We start from the raw sequence: 20,687 nt of genomic DNA, 5'->3' as shown, positions 1-20,687 counted from the left end.
TGACTGTGGAAATTTTGTGTACTAAAAAGTTGTATCAAGAAAGCATACACTAGTTTTAATTAAGAAAGGACTTGTATCGCTGAAGTTTCTCAGAAAGAATTTATATTGGAAATTAACAAACGAGCAGATACGTAACAACATAAATACTTTTACACTTTCACTATTGTTTGCTTATATATTAATTAAAATATATTGATTACATTATGTTCAAAATAAACACAGTATTGATATAATGAACTCACAACATGCAAGGAAGATTAAATTGTCTTTCATTTTTAACTAAAAGCAGACACTTTTTAAGTCTTTTAAGATCAATGTTAGTGAAACATTCAACTGTGATTGAAACCGTATGAGAGACAGAGAAGAAGTATTAGCACTTCAAACAGTTCTTGTGAAACTGAGGTAGTATATGAAAACGATGCAAAACATGTCTACTAAGAATTGTACTCACCATTCAGTTTAACTTTGGTTCTTTTCAAGGCTAGAATAAAATTAAAGTGCTTACTTTGGTGACAGCTTGGAATTTAAATTAAGTTCTTTGAGTGAGGATTATTAAATGATCGGATATATAATATATGATGTAACTCATGTTTTACCCTAAAAAAATTAAAGTTTGCTGTGCTCTTTTACAAAAAAGAACAATAAAAGAAAACACCAATGTGTATACCTTAACAAAATCCATCATAACAAGTGCAGTGTTACTGTCGTAGTCACATACAGTAACAAAATTATTATTGAAGAAACTACAAATTAGTCATAATTTCTTAAAATTAGGTTTAACACCTTTTTATTGTTGGAAGTACAGTACAGTATAATTTGTTTGAAGGATATGCAATTTCATTTATATTAAATGTGATTTTCTAAAATTAAAAAAATGTTTTTTAAACAGATTTGGTTAATTACTCACCCAAAGGCATTTTGTTGGTATACAGATAAATGAACTAAGTTTAAATTAATATTCTCATGGTCAGTAGAATCTTTAGTGAATTTTACTGTCCTAATTTATAGATACATAAAGCAATGCGTGAGGTACACAGTAGTTAGAATATGAACCACTGATATTATTAGTAGTATTGGAAGACAACAGCAATGTGTTCTCATTGATTTTCTGATTCTCTTGTAATACATTAGCATACAGAAATCAATATAAAACTATTTAGAATATTTATCCAAGCTTACATAAAAAACAAACAAACTTAAAAACATATGTATGTAGAATATGAAAGATTTTAGTAACCATAGAATTTAATTGTTGAGCAAACGTTTTTTAATCTCTGACTGCTATCCTTTACTAATGAGCTCTGTTGTGAAAGGAATATTCAGTACAATACTGTTCACATGAGCTGTTGCATATTGTAAGCAAAAAATCGATTTCTTGTCTCTTTTCCTAACATCATAAACATGTTTCATAAATGTATCTATGATGTGTTGGTATGCTTCATCTATGTACTTATTACCAAGAAAAAGGTCAGTTTGTACACACTAATTTTTCTGTTTACAGTTATTTCTTTTAATAAGTGTTACAATCAATCCAGCTGAATTCATTGTATGAAAGGGTGGATTCAAGTCTAACCTTACAAACAGAGATTTAGGTGTAGGACCTGATCAGCCATATGTTAAAACCATTCTTCTTTCAAATTTATCTTAAGAAGTACAGTGTACAGACATACCATGGACAGGATTATGGAACATGTTTATGACACTAAAGAAAGAAACCTTTAGTTTACAATATGCAACAGCTCACACAAACAATCTGATGCATTGTTTGAGTTGTATATAAATTTCAACAGATGAATTAGACTTGTGTTTCTGCCTTATATAGGTCTTAGACTGAAATTTGTTGCAGTATGTGTATATTTATAGGGTTGAAAGATAATAAAATGATAAGTATTATTTTATTAAGCTTGTTTCAAAATATCTGCTAACACCCTCAGGAAAGTATGTTGACAAACAGATAATATCCTGTTGAGTATCTTCATTTTTATGCAAATAACTTTTTTCTTCTTGAACTAGTTGTTTAATTATTTATAATTACCAACAGTTTTTAAACTGTTGCACTATCAGTAGTAAGAAGTAAATTTTATACTAACACTACAAAAGCTGAATTACAAGTATAACCTTAAAAACTCTCCAATTCATCTTTTGTAGAAATGTAAACTTACAACACACAAGAAGCCAATGTTAAAGCCTGACAGCTCACCATTGACTATACTTATGATAAATTAGAACAAACAACCTACTCACCCACTTAATAATCCAAGTCTCACCTTCCTAATAGTTCAAATCTCTAATGCCTATCAATCCACTCTTACCAGCTTTTAGTTCACATTTCACCTATCTAATTACGAAAATCTTACTTATCTAACAATATAAAACTTATCAACCAAATAATTCAGGTCTTATCTCCTTAAACCAAATATATTTTCTCCATAAGTTTAGTTGTCAGCTACCTACCAATGTGAGCTTCATCTGACTTATTAAATATGATTCAAACATGTCATATCTCTCTTATCCAAGATAATACAGCACTTATTAACCAAATAATCCAAGTCTCCTCTGAGCATCAGTCCAATGTTTGCCTATCTAGCAACAGAAAAAATTATCTACATAACAATAAAAACCTCATCAACCAAACAATCTACATCCTCATTTTTTTTTCAATTCAATTTTTTTTATGATAAAATTTCACCTTTTTAACATTCCAAATCTCATATATGGGGGGGAAGCTAGGTTTTAAGTATGCTTTAAGTCAGTAGCAGTCCAGCATCTGCCCTATAACAAGGTTAATTAATGCCATGATTAGCAGATTTGTAGCACTAGATTTAATTTTCTGTGCCCAACAAAATGCAATTGAGGTTCAAAAAAGGGAAAGGAAGGTAGTTTGCACTTGACAACATCCTTAGTAATGCCTATGTCATTTTTTTTATGGGTGATTTGCACTTGGCCTTGCAGCCAGATAATAAGTTTACATTCACTTGAAAAGAATCTAGAACTAGATTAAATCATGCTTTTATATAGGAATGTAATGCATATGGTGGGGGTGATCAAATAATGTAGGCATATTTATCTCTAACTTTTATGGAAGGGTATCATTATTGAATGTTAGATATTATAGAGACTACCCCCTACAATGTCTTGTGCTTCCATGAACTGATGCAACTGGCCCTAACTTCAGCCTCATGGGTGAATATTCCAAATTCCACATTGCTATATTGGTTCATACATTCCTTGGAAATAGGGCATATTAACTGAATGAAGTAAACATGCTCATGTCCTATTGAACATATATGGGATACCCTTGAGAAATGTGTTACATCTCATCAAGAGACTACAGACACTGAATAGGTCTTGCATCATATTTTCATGAACTGTAGAATAATAAAGCCAAGTCTTCCAAATGTTCCTTTACAAGTATAGGCTGAATAACTAATCATGTGCATTTCAGATTACATGACAGATCATCAGATGCCCAATTTGCAGAAAAATTAAATAAGGAAAGTGATTGACAGTATTTTATAACAGTGTTTTTAACTAAATGTAGCAAAATTATTATGAGTTCCAATTATCATTTAATAGTTTTTGAGCCTGATTGAAGTTTTGCTTACATAACATGTATAGCCTGCTTAACAAGCCAAGTTTCACCTAGTCCTACGTACTCAAGAACTGAAGTTCATCAATTATCTTTCCATATAATTTTTTAACATTATACCAAGGTTTCCATTTTATAATACAACTGGCTATCATTAAACTGTTAAACAAAAGTAAAATGTGACTATAACATAAAAATCTACTCACATATCCAAAATATATTCAATGCAAACCATGACAATTTTTAGAGAATCTTTAACACACAACAGTACAATTTGCAAAGAATCTTTAACACAAAACAATAAAATCCAGATAATTTTTCACACTGGAAAAATCTCAACAGAAACTTCAATACAAACTAGAGAAATTTCTAAAGAACTATTCAACACAAGCCACCTAGGATAATCTCCACAGAATCTTCATTGCAGACCACAACAATCACTGGAGAACCTTTATCACAGATAAAACCTCTCTAGAAAATATTCAGAGAATAGGACAATCATTAGAGTACCTTCAACATTCACCAAACCAATCTCTAAAGAATCTTAAACACAAAATATGAGATTCTAAATAATCTTTATATCATTTTTCACATGGACCAGAAGATCTCCAGAGAAATTTCAAGACAAACCAGGATGATCTCCTGTGAGTTCTCAATACAGACCAAAGCAATCTTCATGATAATCATACATATAGACCAAGACAATCTCCAGAATTTGAAACACAGACCATGACAATATCTAGAAGATTTTAAACAAAGACCAGGGTAAGTTCTAAAAAAATCTTCAAATTTGACTATTGCAGCCTCCAGATAATTTCTAACATTGTTCAGAAAATATCCAGAGAAACATCAGCACAAGAATTTTCAGCACTAACAAGGAGTCTCTCAGCAAAATATTTAACACAAACCTGAGCAATCTCCAGAGAATATTTAAATACTGTTCAGATGAATATCAACAATCTACTTCATTAGTGATTTTACTATCAGTTGCAAACATTTTAAACTTTTGTTATTTGTACAATTCATTCAATTTATCTAGAAATTATTTAACACAAACCATGACTATTTCTTATTCTCGTGTTTTATGGAAGATGCACATGACATTATAACAGTAATTAGTGGAGATAACTGCAATACTGATAGTATTTTCTTCAAAATATAAAAACTGTTTTTCATTTATTATCTAAAAAAACAATGCACAAGTCCATTTATAGCACTTTCAAAGCAAGCACCTGAAGAAATCTCATGATAAAAATTGTATGCAATGTTCTGAAAAAAATAATGAGTCAGTTTGTATATTTTGAGAGTGTAGATCATTAAATCTCTATTACATAGTGAATTGCACTTTTAGAAAAGAACTATGTAAATGAAAAGAAATTATATATTTTTTTGTATATAACTAATATATTATAAGGGACTTTACAAAAGCAAAGTAATTAATAGACTCACTTGTAATATGGTGCATAAACAGTCAAGAAAAAATAATTAAGCCAATGGAGTTAGTCAATTTAGGGTTAACTTATTCACCTAAATAGTCCATCAATTTATACAAAAGATAATGGGAATACAATATAACAGAATCTTCTTCAAAACATATATAGTTATTAATCTATTAACTAACTTATCAAACAATCCAGTAATTCACTTATTCATTAGCCCATAGACAGATTACAATAAACTTGATGGAGTTTAGCCTAATTAATATATCTAGATATCATTTTATGGGGTTTTTCACGGATAAATGCATTTTTATAAATAAATAAGCTAATTGAAATATACCTTCTGTACTTTTGTTATCTGAAGTCATCTCCGTACTCTTTGTTTTTCCCTTTTCTGAATTTATTATTCCATCATCTATAGGCATATTGATGTCATCTGTATACCTGAAATCAAAATACTTTTAAGCATTAAATACTAAATTTTATGAATATTTTTGAAATGAATAAAGATATGGTTGCATAAGCACATGCGTGAAAGAAGAAATATGTGTATAGGGTTTACCAAACTAAAAGTCACCCACATTTGTTTTGAATTTCTATTTACAAATTTAAATTAATACTCAATTTTCACAATTTTTTATACTTTTGCCAATTCAATGCTTGGGGTTGGTGGACTTTTTAAAATTCGTGATATTAGTTATGCAAAATATATCACTGTTTATGCCAAAAAATAATAGACTTCATTGCATTGAAGGACTTGTTTGGTTACTTGGTGTAGGATGTAAGAGAAAATAAATTTTGACATAACAGTTTGTGTTTTTACAATACCTTTTCTAATTATTGAAATATTTATGAAAATAGAAATACCTCTTTAAAAAAATAAACTTACTGGTTCAACATAAGAGGCTGGTTGTCTTCCAAAGCAGTTGCAGGTCCATACAGGTGTGCATAGTGATCACTAATAAACCAGAAAAATAAAATTATACTATAATTACATAAATTTGTATTCACAATACCTTCGTAATACATTTTTTCATGAATACCTTACTCAATAAAGGACGTATTTTTCAAATATAATATATTACAGTTGGATAATATTAAAAAAGTGTATGCCCGGCATGACCAGGTGGTTAGAGTGCTCGACTCGCAATCTGCGAGTTCGAATCCCCGCCCCACCAAACATGCTTGCCCTTTTAGCTGTGGGTGCATTATAACGTGACATTCAATCCCACTATTCGTTGGTAAAAAGAGTAGCTCAAGAGTTGGCGGTGATGACTAGCTGCCTTCCTTCTAGTCTTACACTGCTAAGCTAGAAACGGCTAGCGCAGATATCCCTCGTGTAGCTTTGTGCGAAATTCATAACAAACAAACAAACAAGTGTAAGATTGACTCATTAGAAGAGCAATAACAGTTTTTTTATGTCAGAAAGTAAATAACTATTTGGCCATAAAAATAACTTCTTGACAACTCCATTTTATATAAGAGCATGATAGATCCATATTACTATGCTATTATGAAAGCAGAAAAGTTAAAAAGGAAATTCAAATTCAACTTTGATCTTAGCAGTTTCCATCTAAAATAAATAAGTATAAATCAAGAAATGAGTAAGAGTGCTGTATTTTGCAAGTTGCGTTTACTTACGCTAGAACCATCTTTGTATATACTCTTGTCAAATTATTCTCAGATGTGCTGCGTTGAAGCCACTTCTTCAAGTAATGCTCATTGTAATAGCATAGAGTTTGCTGAAAAGTTTCACAACATTCTCATTTCAAATAACTTTTTATTTTATTTACTACAAATAATAATACATTGTGCAATAAATATTGTTTACAATTAAGTTATTAATAATTTTGAGAATCAAATAATCTATTTAGACTGTGATTTTTCTAAATAAAATTGAAAACTAAAACTGTATTTGTAAATGTCTGGTGTCTAAACGTTCAAGCCAAACAGAACATTTATATGACGAGATTCTCTGAAACTTAAATTAAATTCTAGGTGAAAATAAATAAATACATAAACAAACAAATTAAAATCAATAAAAATAAGCCATGGAAAAATATTTATACATCAGATAATTATGACAAAGAATAAAAACTGTTAGGAAATGAATGGCACAATGTCAAGGAAATAGAAGAATGACACAAAAATGCAGTATATCTCAATAAGCCCTACTATTTATACTAAAAGTCACTTTATTTGTACCCTGATACATACATTTGTACAGCACTACTCTTTGTAAAGTGTAAAATAAGCTACATCACATGTCATATGATTGCTTGAGTCTTATAAGTGCAGAGAGTAGTCACATCACAGTTTATAAGACAATGGGTAAGAGGAAGAAATTATTTAAATTTCAAATGGGTATAATAATAGGTAATCATCTAGTAGAATCTAGTGGCAAATTAAAGAAGTGTATTAATCACTAGAAAAACTATGACTTTTAATCCATGCTGACTGAAAGAAAAGATGCCTGAAGAGGCATCACAGTGTGTTTCATTTGATTTATTCCTTCAATACTGATCAAAATTTGACCATCTCAAACCACATCTGTCACATGGCAAATGTCAATCAGTCCTTAAACAACCACTTCTCTCAGACACAAGTAGGAAAGATCAAACTGTCAGAGGTGATGTAACTGTGTTGGAAATATTATTGTGTGTGTGTGGGGGGGGGGGGAGTTGTTGTTTTTTTGGTTCCTATGAAAGAGTAATATGCATTCTGAGTTATTTAACAATTGTAGCCAATTATATCTATTGCACATTGTTGCATTTCTACCTTGATGGAAAAGGAAAAAAAGTTCATTGATGTTAATAATAAAATAATCCATCATTCTGAAATTGTTTTTAATTGGTTAGAAGAGCATTACAGTGACTTCATTATTTTTTCTTGGCTAGCATAATCACTGGTACTCAGTATATTTGAACATATTTGGGGTAAACCTAACATTGTATTTACCAACTTTTACAAACCAACTACAGAAAATATTCTTTGACAGATGGGCTATATTTGAGCAATACATCTTTCAGAATATTGTGAAGTGTAAGCCACTCAAAGTCCAAACTTTTATTGTGGCAAAAGTTGTCCAAGCCAATATTAGATAGTGGGTAAGATCAAATTGTACAGTAACTAAATACTTTTTCTGCAGTTTAAGCTATGCAATTGTGAAGACAATAATGGAAGTATACTAGAACAAAAGCTCAGAGAAAATGCAGCAATGTTTGATAAACACTGTTCTATTTTTTTTGGGACACATCAAGGGGTGAGGTCAGTGCAACTGCACACTCTAAATTGCATCCATATATATAAAAAACATACTTAAATGGCGTAAAAACAGTTTTATGCAGATACCATTAAAAAGCACTATTGTCTTTTCCATCCAAAAGTAGCACATCTTTATAGATTTCTGCCTATGCCCTTGCATGTATTGTACTGACATAAAATTTTGAGTACATTCTACACATTAGTTTAAAAATATTACCTTCCAATAATTTTCACTGTGATCACCTGTTACTTCCTCTATTCCTGCCATCATATTGTCTATCACCTAAAAATATCATTCAACATTCTTTCAATCAGAGGATTTTATCATATATACAGACTAACATATAAAGCAAAAATCGTTTTAAAAAACATACTTTGATAAGTCAATAAAACTTTACATATCTATAAATTTCTTTTTTAACAAAATGAGCATACCATATTTCAACATTCATTAAACAACAATATCAATGGTCTGCTAGCTACTTAACAGTGTTACAAATTAATGTTTAGATTAACAGTCAATGCCAGAATTCTCAAAATCCACTAGTTATGACTTTGACCAAAGTCCTTTCCCCTCTACCTTTTAACCAAGTGTGCAAATATAAGTAAGGGTCACTAGCGTTAAGAATGCCCACAGTATTGAAAACTCTATTAAACTCATAATGTTGCTGGTGGTTTGTGAAATATTAATAGTTGTTATATTAACACCTTAATTAGTGTATTTTATTTAAGATTTCAAAAGTAAATATTATTTTGTAAAATATTGTAATGATAAAAATAAGTAACACTGTTACATTCCAAACAGATGGTTCATAATTATTGTGAAAGCAAGACATTATGCTTATTTTGTACATGTTTTTTATCTCTATGTCTCTAGCATATTTTCATGCATGTTTAGTTATGTATTGATTTAAAATTAAGACAATTTCAAGCAAAATACAAATTTTACCTTGGTATTGACTTCCTGGAAAAGACTGTGATAATCTTTATTCTGAATTCTTATCTTCAGCAGGCTTACAAGAGGTTTGATAGTACTACCCTTAGAACAATAAAAAAAAAGTATTGTTCTGAGTAGCGATTAATGCTAATGAAAATATAAAATTTCACAAGAAATTAGATCAATAGCTAAAATTACTAAGATGGAGTTTTATATGTCCAATTTTTATATAATTTTATTATGAGCATTTCTATAATATTCACATAATGACTAGCTGAGAAATATAACTTTGAATATTGTCAGCTGTAATAGGCAAGGTTAACGATCTGAACTGCTATCATAGCTTTATTTGTTTCTTATTTCAGATTAAAGTCATAATGAAAACTAAGTCTTAACAGTATGATAGAGATTTTAATACATATTTCATTAGTTAAAGTTAGGGTACAAAGTTGCTCTTAATTGCTGGCTTATTAAAATTTCTTCTAAGGGTAATAGATAAGATAAGATATATACACCAACTGAATAGCACATTTGGTGTAATACAAATGAATACCATAGAGTATTAATAACGTATTTTATTACATGACTGTGCTTACTTGAATAAAAACTGTAAATAAAATAACAAAAAGTGTGGCTGTGATGAAAAGAGACTTATGTGGAACAATCTGTTTATCCAACATGATAACTAGGGAAAAGGCTACAGCTCCACGCAGTCCACCATAGGCCTAAAACATGCACAAAGAAAGTTAATCACTTATGTGCTTTTACAAAGAAATCAACAACAATAAGTGATGAAAAGATATGAAGGCTTAAAAACAAATAAAAAAAATTGATTTAAATGAAATAAAAATTACACATATTTGCATTTTTGAAAAATGTTTAATTTACTTGAATGTTTGACATTATATTATTTACAAATCATTTTACTTATTTCAAAAAAGACCATACATATACATGTACCTATGTGCAGCAGAGGCATTGCTAGGCACCGGCACATAGGGCCTGTGATTTAATTCAAATTGACAGTGCCCTGAGTCCACAGTTTGTGTTTTGAAAAATCAAATATAAAACCATGATTGATATCATACTGAAATGATGAAAATTCCTGCACCTATGGACCAAAGCCCTGAATCTTTTAAGCACTTAGTGATGCCTCTGATGTGCAGATAAATACATAAAACACGTTATATACCTGACCAGTCTTAGTTATCAGACGAGGTAAATTCATCAAAAAAATATTCGATGTTAATCAATCAGATCAAGTTAAAAAAGAAACATTTAAAATCATGTCTTGGAAAACAGTATAAAACAGATGGTTTGAGGTAAATCACACAGAATATAAATACAAATGTTCATTTTGGATATTCACATAAACGGTGATCAGAAATAAGAATTAATGAGCCAGCACAGTACAAAGACCTTAAATAATAATTCATCATTAATGTAAAGAAATGTTTAACATTTAAGTCAGTGTTTCAAAAGCCTAGGATCAATGTACTAAGAAAATACACAAAGACTTTATTCAACCAAAATTTTAGCTTTATGTTCATAATGCATAGTTGAAAGTATAAATTACATTTACATATTGTAAGAAAAATATTAAGTAAACTTTTGTAGTTTTGTTGTTAAAACTTCATACAAAAAATTAAGATTTTAGACAGAAAACAGATGTGATTGTTTTATGCCAGATTTGTTAAGGAAATGTTTTGAAGCAAAATCCTCATTAACATCTGCCTTAAAAAATCAAGTGTTTTACCTTCAATATTAAGCAAATTAAAAATTCTGTTGTTTATTTTTACCATTATAAACTGCTCAGTGATCTTGATTGTATGGAGTCTCTCAAAGTAATTTGCTAGAAATGTGAGGAAATAAACACCTGTAAAATACATTACAATTAAATGTAAGCCACCTATAAAAAAAAATTCATTTCACTTTGAGACAAAAATATCAACTAATAAGAAACTGTTTATTTTAAAATTATTTCAAATAAAGATTTAAAATAAATCTGTAATAAAAATATATAATTTTATAGCAAAAATATATTAAAAATCTATGAACACTTCAAAAACCCATAAAACAAATTTTACTTTTCAACACATTTATACAAAACTGACAAAAAAACAAGCAGTATTCATAATAAACGTGTAACAAGTTTAATTTTTTAAACATAAAACCAGCTAGGTATGGTAGCTTCATTGTATAAGGAAGTAATAAAGATAAATCAAAAGACTGAGATACTTCGGAGTAAATAAAAAATAGTTACTTACTGCAAAACCTGGCAATTAAACACAGAGCAGTTGTCCAAAGGACAAAGCCTGTATGCCAAATGTGACCGTCATTCACCAAAACCATACCCAGGAAAAGAAATATTATAGTATCACAAACTGCACTGTATGGAAGAAATAAAATCCCATAAGCTTCATATTACTTTGTTCATTTGAAATTTCTTTTAGGTAATAATGAAAGCTACCAGACTTGCTAATAAGCACTTATGTAATTACAACTATACATGTAAAAATTAGTGAGGATTTATAAAAAACAGTATGTCTTTTGTCCTTTTAGAGCATTAGTTTAATGATCAATCAAAATATACCAACAAAAGTTATGAAAATATATTTTTACATTACACGCATATCATTGTTCAGTTGAGCATACATATTTGTTAATTATTATTATTCTAAGATGTATCATAAAGTACATTATGATTTACAAATAAATCCAATATTTGACAAGCCATTATCATCAAACAGATTGCAGATTAACAATATATCTCAGCCATGAATATGAAACTGATTTTGGTCCTTATTCATGGCCTACTGGTAATCCTTAGAAAAAAATATATATATAATGTAGCAAAAAATATAATAATGCTCCTTTGAAATTGACAAATGACTCACAGACATGATAAAAACTAAGATCTTAATAATACACTGAACCTAGAGAAACACATTAAATTACTTGTTTTATGTATCATGGTTTATCAAAATAATTGCTGAAATTCTAAGTGCTAAAACAGGTGATTCATTCCGGAATAACCACAATTCAAATGATTCCTAATCTCATTCGTCTAAATAACTTGCAAGTAGTACGACATATGAATTAAACTTATGTTGTAATTATTTAAAGTTCTTTAAACTCCCTCATGCCAGATTTGAACCTTGAACTACTCACACTACAAATAAATGCTTTAGTGACTAAGCTAGAGGGTTAACTTACTAACACTTGTTAGTAAGGCACAAATCAAACTACCATATTCTTCTCCTCTCACAAATAAGGCCTGTCCTTAGGCTTTATCTCAGGCTTGTGGGAAAACCCCATGCTAGGTATCTGTTTTTGTTGTGATAATTTTACATTTATTATTTCCTTCAACCCTGAGACCTCTTGTACAGCAAACAAGTACTCTCCAAATGAGCTAGATGGGTAACATACTAGCTTTTGCTAGAAAAACACTAGCCTAATGTATGAAACCAATATAACATCTGAATACATTAACTATTTATCTCCTTCTTCATGTTGACACTTAATTTTTAATGAAGATTTTCTTAATTTTGAATAATACTTCAGTCATCCTTTTGGATCACACTCACTCACAAAATTAAAAAAAATTGTTACTAGAAAACCTAAACATTTTAAATCAAGCTTGTTTTATTTCTGCTTCTGAGAAAAACAATAGCCTAGCACTGCAAAAAGATGCTTGCTAATCGTAATTGTATCACATACTTATACAAAAAAATATATAAATAAAAATAAATATTTATGTTCAGAGATACACAGTATCTATTTACAGAAACTTTCAGGAAACATGTACAAAAGTTACTGAATAATGTAAATACCTGAATTTTTATTGATTTTCTCAGTACGACATAGCTCAAAATACCTTAATATAATTCATAAAAAACACATGGTGTTCCCTACTTCACAAATATTCAGAAAACATGACTTTTTGCTTTGTAGATTCTTAAATCAGTTGATAATGATGAGCTGAGTTGATAATAATGATAAAACATACATAGGTATTTGATAATAGGTTCTGTTGATATAAGGAAAAATAACAGACTGTGTTAAATTGCAAATGTTTTCACTCCATAGGATAATACAAATTTAAATTTGTAAACTAGAGGTGTGGACAAATAGCACTTCATATTTGCCCTTAGTTACTTTGGGCTGAAAACGTTATGGTGTAAAAGTTATAAAGATGTTGAAGATAGAAACTTCTTTAGGTGTAATAAATGTGATAAACTAGACAGTCAGACATTTAAAAAAAACACAGGGCTGTCTCAGTGATGACATTAGGTCCTGGAAGACAGGAGAGCAAAAGAAAACTTGAAACACCATCATTCAATAATCTCTGTAGAAACTGAAATAAACTGCCTAAGAGAATACAGGGAATGAAAAAAAACATAAGCAGTCTAACATGTTATATCATCAGATTCTTATACTCCTATAGCTTTTATGTTTTTGTTAACTTCATAAGTATTTCTCACAGTGATGTTATGTCTTTGGTAATCACAAAAACATTTCAAATAACTTTAGGCTCTAATATATCAAACCCAGCTCATGAGTTCTCATACTAGGCTGTATAAATGCTATTTGTTTACAATTTATACTTTAACATCCAAAATGCACCCACTAAAAGGACCGTGAAAAAAAAGTGCAATTTAAATAAAATATCTCATCAGATTTCATAGACTTACAGAGGTTTGATAGTTTACCAAGTTAGTATTTTATGACACAGCATTTAGGGTTGGTTACTGAAAACAAGAATATATAACAATTAAATGAAACTTTTCTATCAGTGACTTACCTTAGCATCTTAATAAAATATTTAACAGTAATGTATGATTTCTGAGAAATGTTGAAACGGGCATACTGGGCTTGAACCAGACCACAGGCTATTATACTGAAACAGATATAAAATATGTATATCATGTGAAAATTTGAAAAATCTTTCCATGATGATAAAACAAAACAAAATTAATAAAAAAACCTGATACTCCTAGTCTCCTATGTAGTATCCTGATCAAAAATTTGAATTACACTGCCTCTAATGTATACTGTTGAAATTGTTTTTAATTAACTTACAATACCTCATCATTACCATCAAAAAGAAATCTTTTTGTCTTTGTTTAAGAATATTACAAATGAATTAACAGTGTTCAATTATTTGAAATCTACGTGTCAAAATAATAAATTTAGTGACTCACCTGATAATACCAGAAAAGTGAACCATTTCAGCAAGCAAGTATGACAAATAAGCTACTCCTAACATTGCCAAGGGCTCAACAACTGGAAAAAAAAGTTAACATACAAAAATGTTTTATTAACAACAAATTGGCATTTATTGCCAGAAAATGTTTTTGTGAACATATTAAGCAAGGAAAGATCACTGATCACTAAAACTAACAGAAACTAGTTATTAAAATATTAAAACCAGATCCTGTTACATTTTATATTAAGATATAATTAAAATACTACAAAATAAAGTTATATTAAGACCAAAAATATTGCAATGACAAAAGAATTAATGTCTGTAATTTAACCTGATAAAATGCATAATGTATTGGTGCAATATTTTATTACAAGTTACAGCTTTTACAGTAAATAACATTTGTATTTAGAACAGGTATGATGTTTTGATCACTGGTTCAGTCATTCTCAAGTACACAAGTTAGAAAACTTGTGTACTTGAGAATGTAAGTAATTTCAAAACGAAACTATTAAAAGTATTGCTGCAATGTATAAAAAATATAATTTTTCAAAGCAGGACTGGGAAAGAACCACATAGATAATACTTTACCATTTTTTATGAACTTTTTTTGCAACTGATAAAATTAATATCTTCAATTAACTTATTAAAAACTCTTGCTAACTTGCTAAAACCTATTTGGCTAAAAATGAAGACACTTATTGGCAGTTGATCCTTCCTCATTTTCTGCATGTGAAAGTAATATAGATATTTCATATATTTTTACATTTGCCTAAGAACCCAGAAACTAAATTATTCCTTGAGAGGGCTCCTTCATCTCTACATAAAGTGAGCTGAACATTTTTATGGAAGTGAAAATCATGATATCATATATTGTTCTAGCAGTGATTTTGAAAGAAATTGCATTTTTGACAGTGCCAAGAGTACCACTTTTTGATATAGCTGCACTAAGGGTTCTTATCCTGAACCTTTGATCTTTGCATGTTAGATATTATAAACAAACTCTACCTATAATGAAGCACATATAAGCAGAGGTGTAGTGCAGTGGGAATGCATGGGCACAGCATACCTGTAACTTTTTTAGTTTGAACACTGTAATTCCACTGTTTCGAATGAATCACACTTTATATGGTTATGCTGTGGATTTTGCATTCTGGCACTTTTGTATTTAGCACTACACCACTGTTTGTATGGCCTGTCCCATGAAATCTGTCGTATGAAAAGCTTGCTCTATGTATTACATAAGAGATTCAATAAAAAATATACAAAGATGGTGTCCTGCCCCACTGAAGATATGGGGGCATAAGTTTGTGCATTTAACCAACAAGCAAACCATTCCTCGGGATGTACATTTCTCCATTTCTGTTGTAATGGTCTTTCCAATGATTTATTGTTCTATTAACATCTCTGTATATAGATGGTAAAAAGGATTAATACTGTTACATCTCTGTTTGTTAATTGATTTCCCGTAACTTCGTTCCGACGAAACTTTAGCGACACAAGTCCTTACTTAATAAAACTGGTTTATTCTTTCCGAATACAACTTTACGATACACTTAATTTCAACAGTTGCGCTATAACAAACGCTATAACAACGAATGTGCTCAACTTCAACAATACACTCTGACTGCAGTTCAGTTACTCACTACCTACGCATTGTCCCATCACGTTGTCACCATCTTATATATACCAGACTACCCTATATCTAGTAATCTCCCGACAATTCCCGAATGTTCGAGAGAAGGAGTGGCATGATACTAGTCACGTGACCTCACTGACGCAACAATACTTTTCCTATTTGGGAATATTATTTGAAAACGTAATTTCTGCTTATTTTGAGTTTGAAAGAAGTACTACCTTACCTCGGACATGTTGTGTTTGTTTAGTAACAAGTGCTGTGATAACTCCCATTAATACTCCAATTAATAAGCCTCCTAGGCTAACACACAAGAATGATGCTCCACCCAAGGCTATCTAAAAGTACAGATTGTGCAAAATGTAAAGCTATAAATAAGTTAAATATAAATCCAAATAGTTACACTATACTACTCTGACTCAATAAATACTAATATCCAGAGCAATAATTCATTCATACTAACCAGCTGAGTGCTGTATATTTTAAAATAACACATAATGCAAGTTTTTACGTTAAACATTATATATGGAAAAAACATAGAAAAAAAAAGGGTAACACCATTAGTTAATTAAAACTTTGCAAACAATAATTTCTTCTTAAATTACAAAATATATGTATTGTTGTAAGCTACATATTTTTTAATGTTCTAATTTCTTTGTTAGCTAGAGGGCGCTTTACTAGGAAGTTCTAATTTGACATAAAGTTTTGTTCTAACACTTTCAAACTAAATTATAAGGAATTATAAATAGGAAATTCTGTGAAGCATAGAGTTAGTTTACTTGAAAGTTAGTCGAGATAAAAAAAAGAGTTATAATTCTATTTTGTACAATGCTATTGATTGTAGTTAAGTTATAGTACTGTTGTTAGAGTGGTTAAATGTCATTTGTAAATTAGGTCTATTCGTTAAGAAGCACTAAGGAGGATATAAACTGATTTTGTCTCATTAGGTGGACTGAACTTTGAATTATTTTTCACTTGATAATTTTAAAGAACCTGTCAATGCTACCAAACTGGTGTCAGAAATGGGATATTAATTTTTGGTGAAAATAAAACAGAACTTGGAATAGTTGAAATAGAACTTCAACTCTCAAGATGACTACAAGGGCACAGAGTGAAATAGGAAACCTGCTAAACATGATAAAACAATAGAAAAAAAGAACAAAGAGAAAGAGCCATAACATTTAAAGAACAAGAAGAACATAATACAAGAAGAAAGACAGGAAAATTAAAGAAGATGAAGGAGAAATTTACAAATTAAGGGAAGACCAAAAAGAAAGAGAGAGAAATCTAAAACAACACGAAAAGTTGAATGTGACAAGAATTTAAAAGAGGAGTTAAAAGAAAGAAACTTATTATTTAAAGATGAATTAAGATAAAAAATAAATCTGATTGAAGACAAGTTAAATGAAAATATAGAGAACATACAGAGGGATTACAACAGTAAGTTTGAAGAAATGCTGAAGGACATCAGTGAAGTACAAAAGGAGACTGACAAATACAAAATGAAGTACAGAAAGACATTAATGAAGTTGGAAAGAACATCAGCAATAAATTAAAATATGTGGAAAATGAATTATTAAATGGAAAAATTAAACCAGCCACACTTCGTTCTGCATTTGCTCATGAGTTCTAACCTAAAACACCAGCTACTACTACATATGTAATAGGAGTACACCTGTTACTGGAGGGCCTTCTTGGACTACTACAGCTGTGAAACTATCCAATTCAGTTCCAGAATTTAGCTGGCCAGTTCTACATTGGTTAATTAAGAAACAAATGAACTTTGATGGGAAGGAGCAATGGGAGTCATATCAAGCTCAGTTTGAAATCATTTGATTGCTCAGAATATGGGAAATATGGGGAATATGTGTAACATAAAAGGACTTATTGTGAAGAATTGCAGACAAAAGCTTTTAAGAAATAGGAACTTCTCTCATAGAATACTGGAAAGAGAGATCTGTTATAGATGCATGGAAAACCTCACCATTACAGCTGAGACTACAAGAAATAAACAGCAATTAAGACACCAAACAGACAAACCTCAAGGATGAGTCTTTGAGCCAAACCAGATCCAAGGAACAACAAAAGTTCAACCAGACAGTGAGAAACAGGAATTAGTTGGGAATTATGGGTCAATGTTTAGCTGAGAATACCCCAGCTGCTCCAAATGAGATAAGAAATTCACTGTTTAAAGAAACCAATCCACGAGTCCAAGGGTCTATTGATAAGAAGCCTTGCAGTATGTGCATCAATATGAGTTCTACTATTGCACTAATTCAACCTGTTTTGGTAATGAAAGGTGATAAATTGCCTCAAGGTATGAATAAAGAAGAAAAAGAAGTGATGCAAACATCAAGTGAACATAAGGTTCCAGAAAAAGAAAGTTGGAAGTTATCCTTACTGCAGAAGACTTCTCTATACTTCATGATGTGTGGGTAATTGACATTGATGAAGAATGTATACTGGGAACAGACTTCATGCAAGAATATGGATACAAGGTTAGACTAACTTCCAATAGCTTGACAGTCTGTGAGCAGGAAATTCCTTTGCACTATGTGGCAGTTACTACACAAGAGATTGGACTTCTCATGACAACTAGGAAAGCAGTTACCATAACACCAAGAAGTACAGGACATGTTAAAAATAACTTTACATCTAATAACTGGACCCTATTAGAACCAAACACTCCAGCATACCCTGATGGATTAATGGTGAGTAGAGCTCTTGTTGATCTGAGGAATAAAGATGACATCATTAGGGCCATGAATACAACAAGCCTTAAGATTTGAGTCAAACCTGGATGGGACAATGCAAAATGTGAGGCTGCACAGTTAGTACTTTGACATCAAATTAATCACTAAAGAATGATGTAGGAAGTTTGATGATAACTCTTACATAAGAATGGCTTACCACTTCACTTAAAAACCTGTATGAGCAGAGCTGTGGAGGTCTTACAACATATCAGTGCCAGCAGTTACATAACTTACTCTTAGAATATCAAGAAAACTATAGTGGACCTCATGAATTAATATGAACAAGTGAAATGTCTCTAGAGATCTATACTGTAGATGCAGCCACAATATACCAATTAGCCAGACAACTTCCACTTGCAAAATATGATGAATTTTTCAAAGAGATAGAAGCCATGGAAGAAAAAAAGAGTGAAAGAACCAAGTTCTAGTACTTGGACGTTCCCTATTGTATTTGTTAAGAAGAAGGATGAATCCATAATGTTCTGTGTAGACTACTAGAAGGTGAATGAAATTTCAAAGAATGATGCATACCCACTGTCAAGGAATAACTCTATTTTTGATCCACTATTTGAATCAGAATGGTTTTCAACAATGGATCTTAAGAGCAAATATTGGCAAGTGGAGGTTGACAAAGCAAGTAGTGAGAATACATCCTTTACTGCAGGAAATGGATTGTGGCAATTTGTCATGTTACCATTTGGATAATGTAATGCTCCAGCTACATTCCAACAATAAATACTGTGTGCTCTGTCTAAACTATCTTGGAACATCATACTCATCTTCTTGAGTCACATAATCACACATGGGAAGACTTATGATAATGCTTATGATGGGCAAATGAAAGTTTTGGATTGGTTGAGGAAACAGAAGCATAAGCTGAATCCCAACAAGTGTGAATTATTCCATCAACAGGTGAGTTTCCTGAGATACATAGTAAGCAGAGAAGGTGTGTCTACAGATCCATAAAAACTAACTCTGTAAAAAACTGACAAACATCAATGAACCAGCATAAAGAAAGGGAATTTCTTGAAATGTGTTCTTAGTATCATTGTTTTGTAAAATCCTTCCCTGGCATAGCTCATCATCTACACAAATTGCTTGAGAAGTCAAGTACGTCTTTGTTGGACTGTGAACAAGATTCAATTTAACAGAATGAAGAAGGAATTGACTACTATTCTTGTATTGGCATGCCCAAATCTTCAAGACTCACTCATTTTAGATACAGATACTAGTGATTTTAAAATGTGAGCAATTTTGTCACAAGTAGAACACAGAAAAGAACATGTGATTGCTTACTATAGAAGGCAATGAATGCTGCAAAAAGGAGGTTTTGTACAACTAGAAAAGAACTACTTAGTGTTGTTTAAGTTCTAAGTCATTTCCATCATTATCTAAATGAAAAAAAGTTTATACTCCAGATTGATCATGCAGCATTGAAATAGCTAGTGAATTTTCAGAACACAGAAGATTAAATAGCAAAAACTCTAGGGTTACAACTTTAACATCATACATCACCCTGAATGGAACCATGGAAATGCTAATGCATTATCTCAAAGTCCATATGTTAAAGAGACGTGTAACCACTGTGAGAAGAGGGAAGCATGAAGACTATCAAGCTTTAAAGTACAAAAAGTGTAGTCCAAGATGTGGCATCCATAATTGGTGATGAGGAACTGATTTAGTTGAACATTCATCTGAAAGATGCTCAGGCAAAGGATAAGGGTTTAAAGCCAGTTACTCACTGGCTCAGGAATGGTACAGAAAGACTATCATGGCACAGCCCCAAAACCAAGATGTATTGGGCACAGTGGGATTCTTTATCTTTACACAATGGCATATTATGTTAGAAATTGAAAGGTAAAA

The 20,687-nt window shown here is 30.8% G+C and overlaps 1 protein-coding gene across 1 annotated transcript in view; it reads right to left on the bottom strand.

Annotated features, from left to right (window-relative positions):
- Window positions 1-434: 434 nt before the first annotated feature.
- The window catches only part of LOC106458511 (Na(+)/H(+) exchanger protein 7-like), an 80,919-nt gene continuing 60,666 nt past the window's right edge, over window positions 435-20,687 (bottom strand). The window contains exons 12-23 of the mRNA XM_013918031.2: window positions 16,298-16,409; window positions 14,434-14,515; window positions 14,034-14,129; window positions 11,497-11,618; window positions 11,029-11,105; window positions 9,826-9,954; window positions 9,242-9,331; window positions 8,510-8,575; window positions 6,670-6,770; window positions 5,918-5,986; window positions 5,369-5,472; window positions 435-481 (exon numbers count right to left, since the gene is read on the bottom strand). Of these exons, the coding sequence (XP_013773485.2) occupies window positions 435-481; window positions 5,369-5,472; window positions 5,918-5,986; window positions 6,670-6,770; window positions 8,510-8,575; window positions 9,242-9,331; window positions 9,826-9,954; window positions 11,029-11,105; window positions 11,497-11,618; window positions 14,034-14,129; window positions 14,434-14,515; window positions 16,298-16,409 (1,095 nt within the window). The remainder of the gene's footprint in view (window positions 482-5,368; window positions 5,473-5,917; window positions 5,987-6,669; window positions 6,771-8,509; window positions 8,576-9,241; window positions 9,332-9,825; window positions 9,955-11,028; window positions 11,106-11,496; window positions 11,619-14,033; window positions 14,130-14,433; window positions 14,516-16,297; window positions 16,410-20,687) is intronic.

This window comes from Limulus polyphemus, unplaced genomic scaffold, assembly GCF_000517525.1.
Source record: "Limulus polyphemus unplaced genomic scaffold, Limulus_polyphemus-2.1.2 Scaffold478, whole genome shotgun sequence".
Taxonomy (NCBI): Eukaryota; Metazoa; Arthropoda; class Merostomata; order Xiphosura; family Limulidae; genus Limulus; species Limulus polyphemus.
The sequence above is the reverse complement of the archived record's forward strand: the minus strand, read 5'-3'. Positions and strand labels throughout refer to the sequence as shown.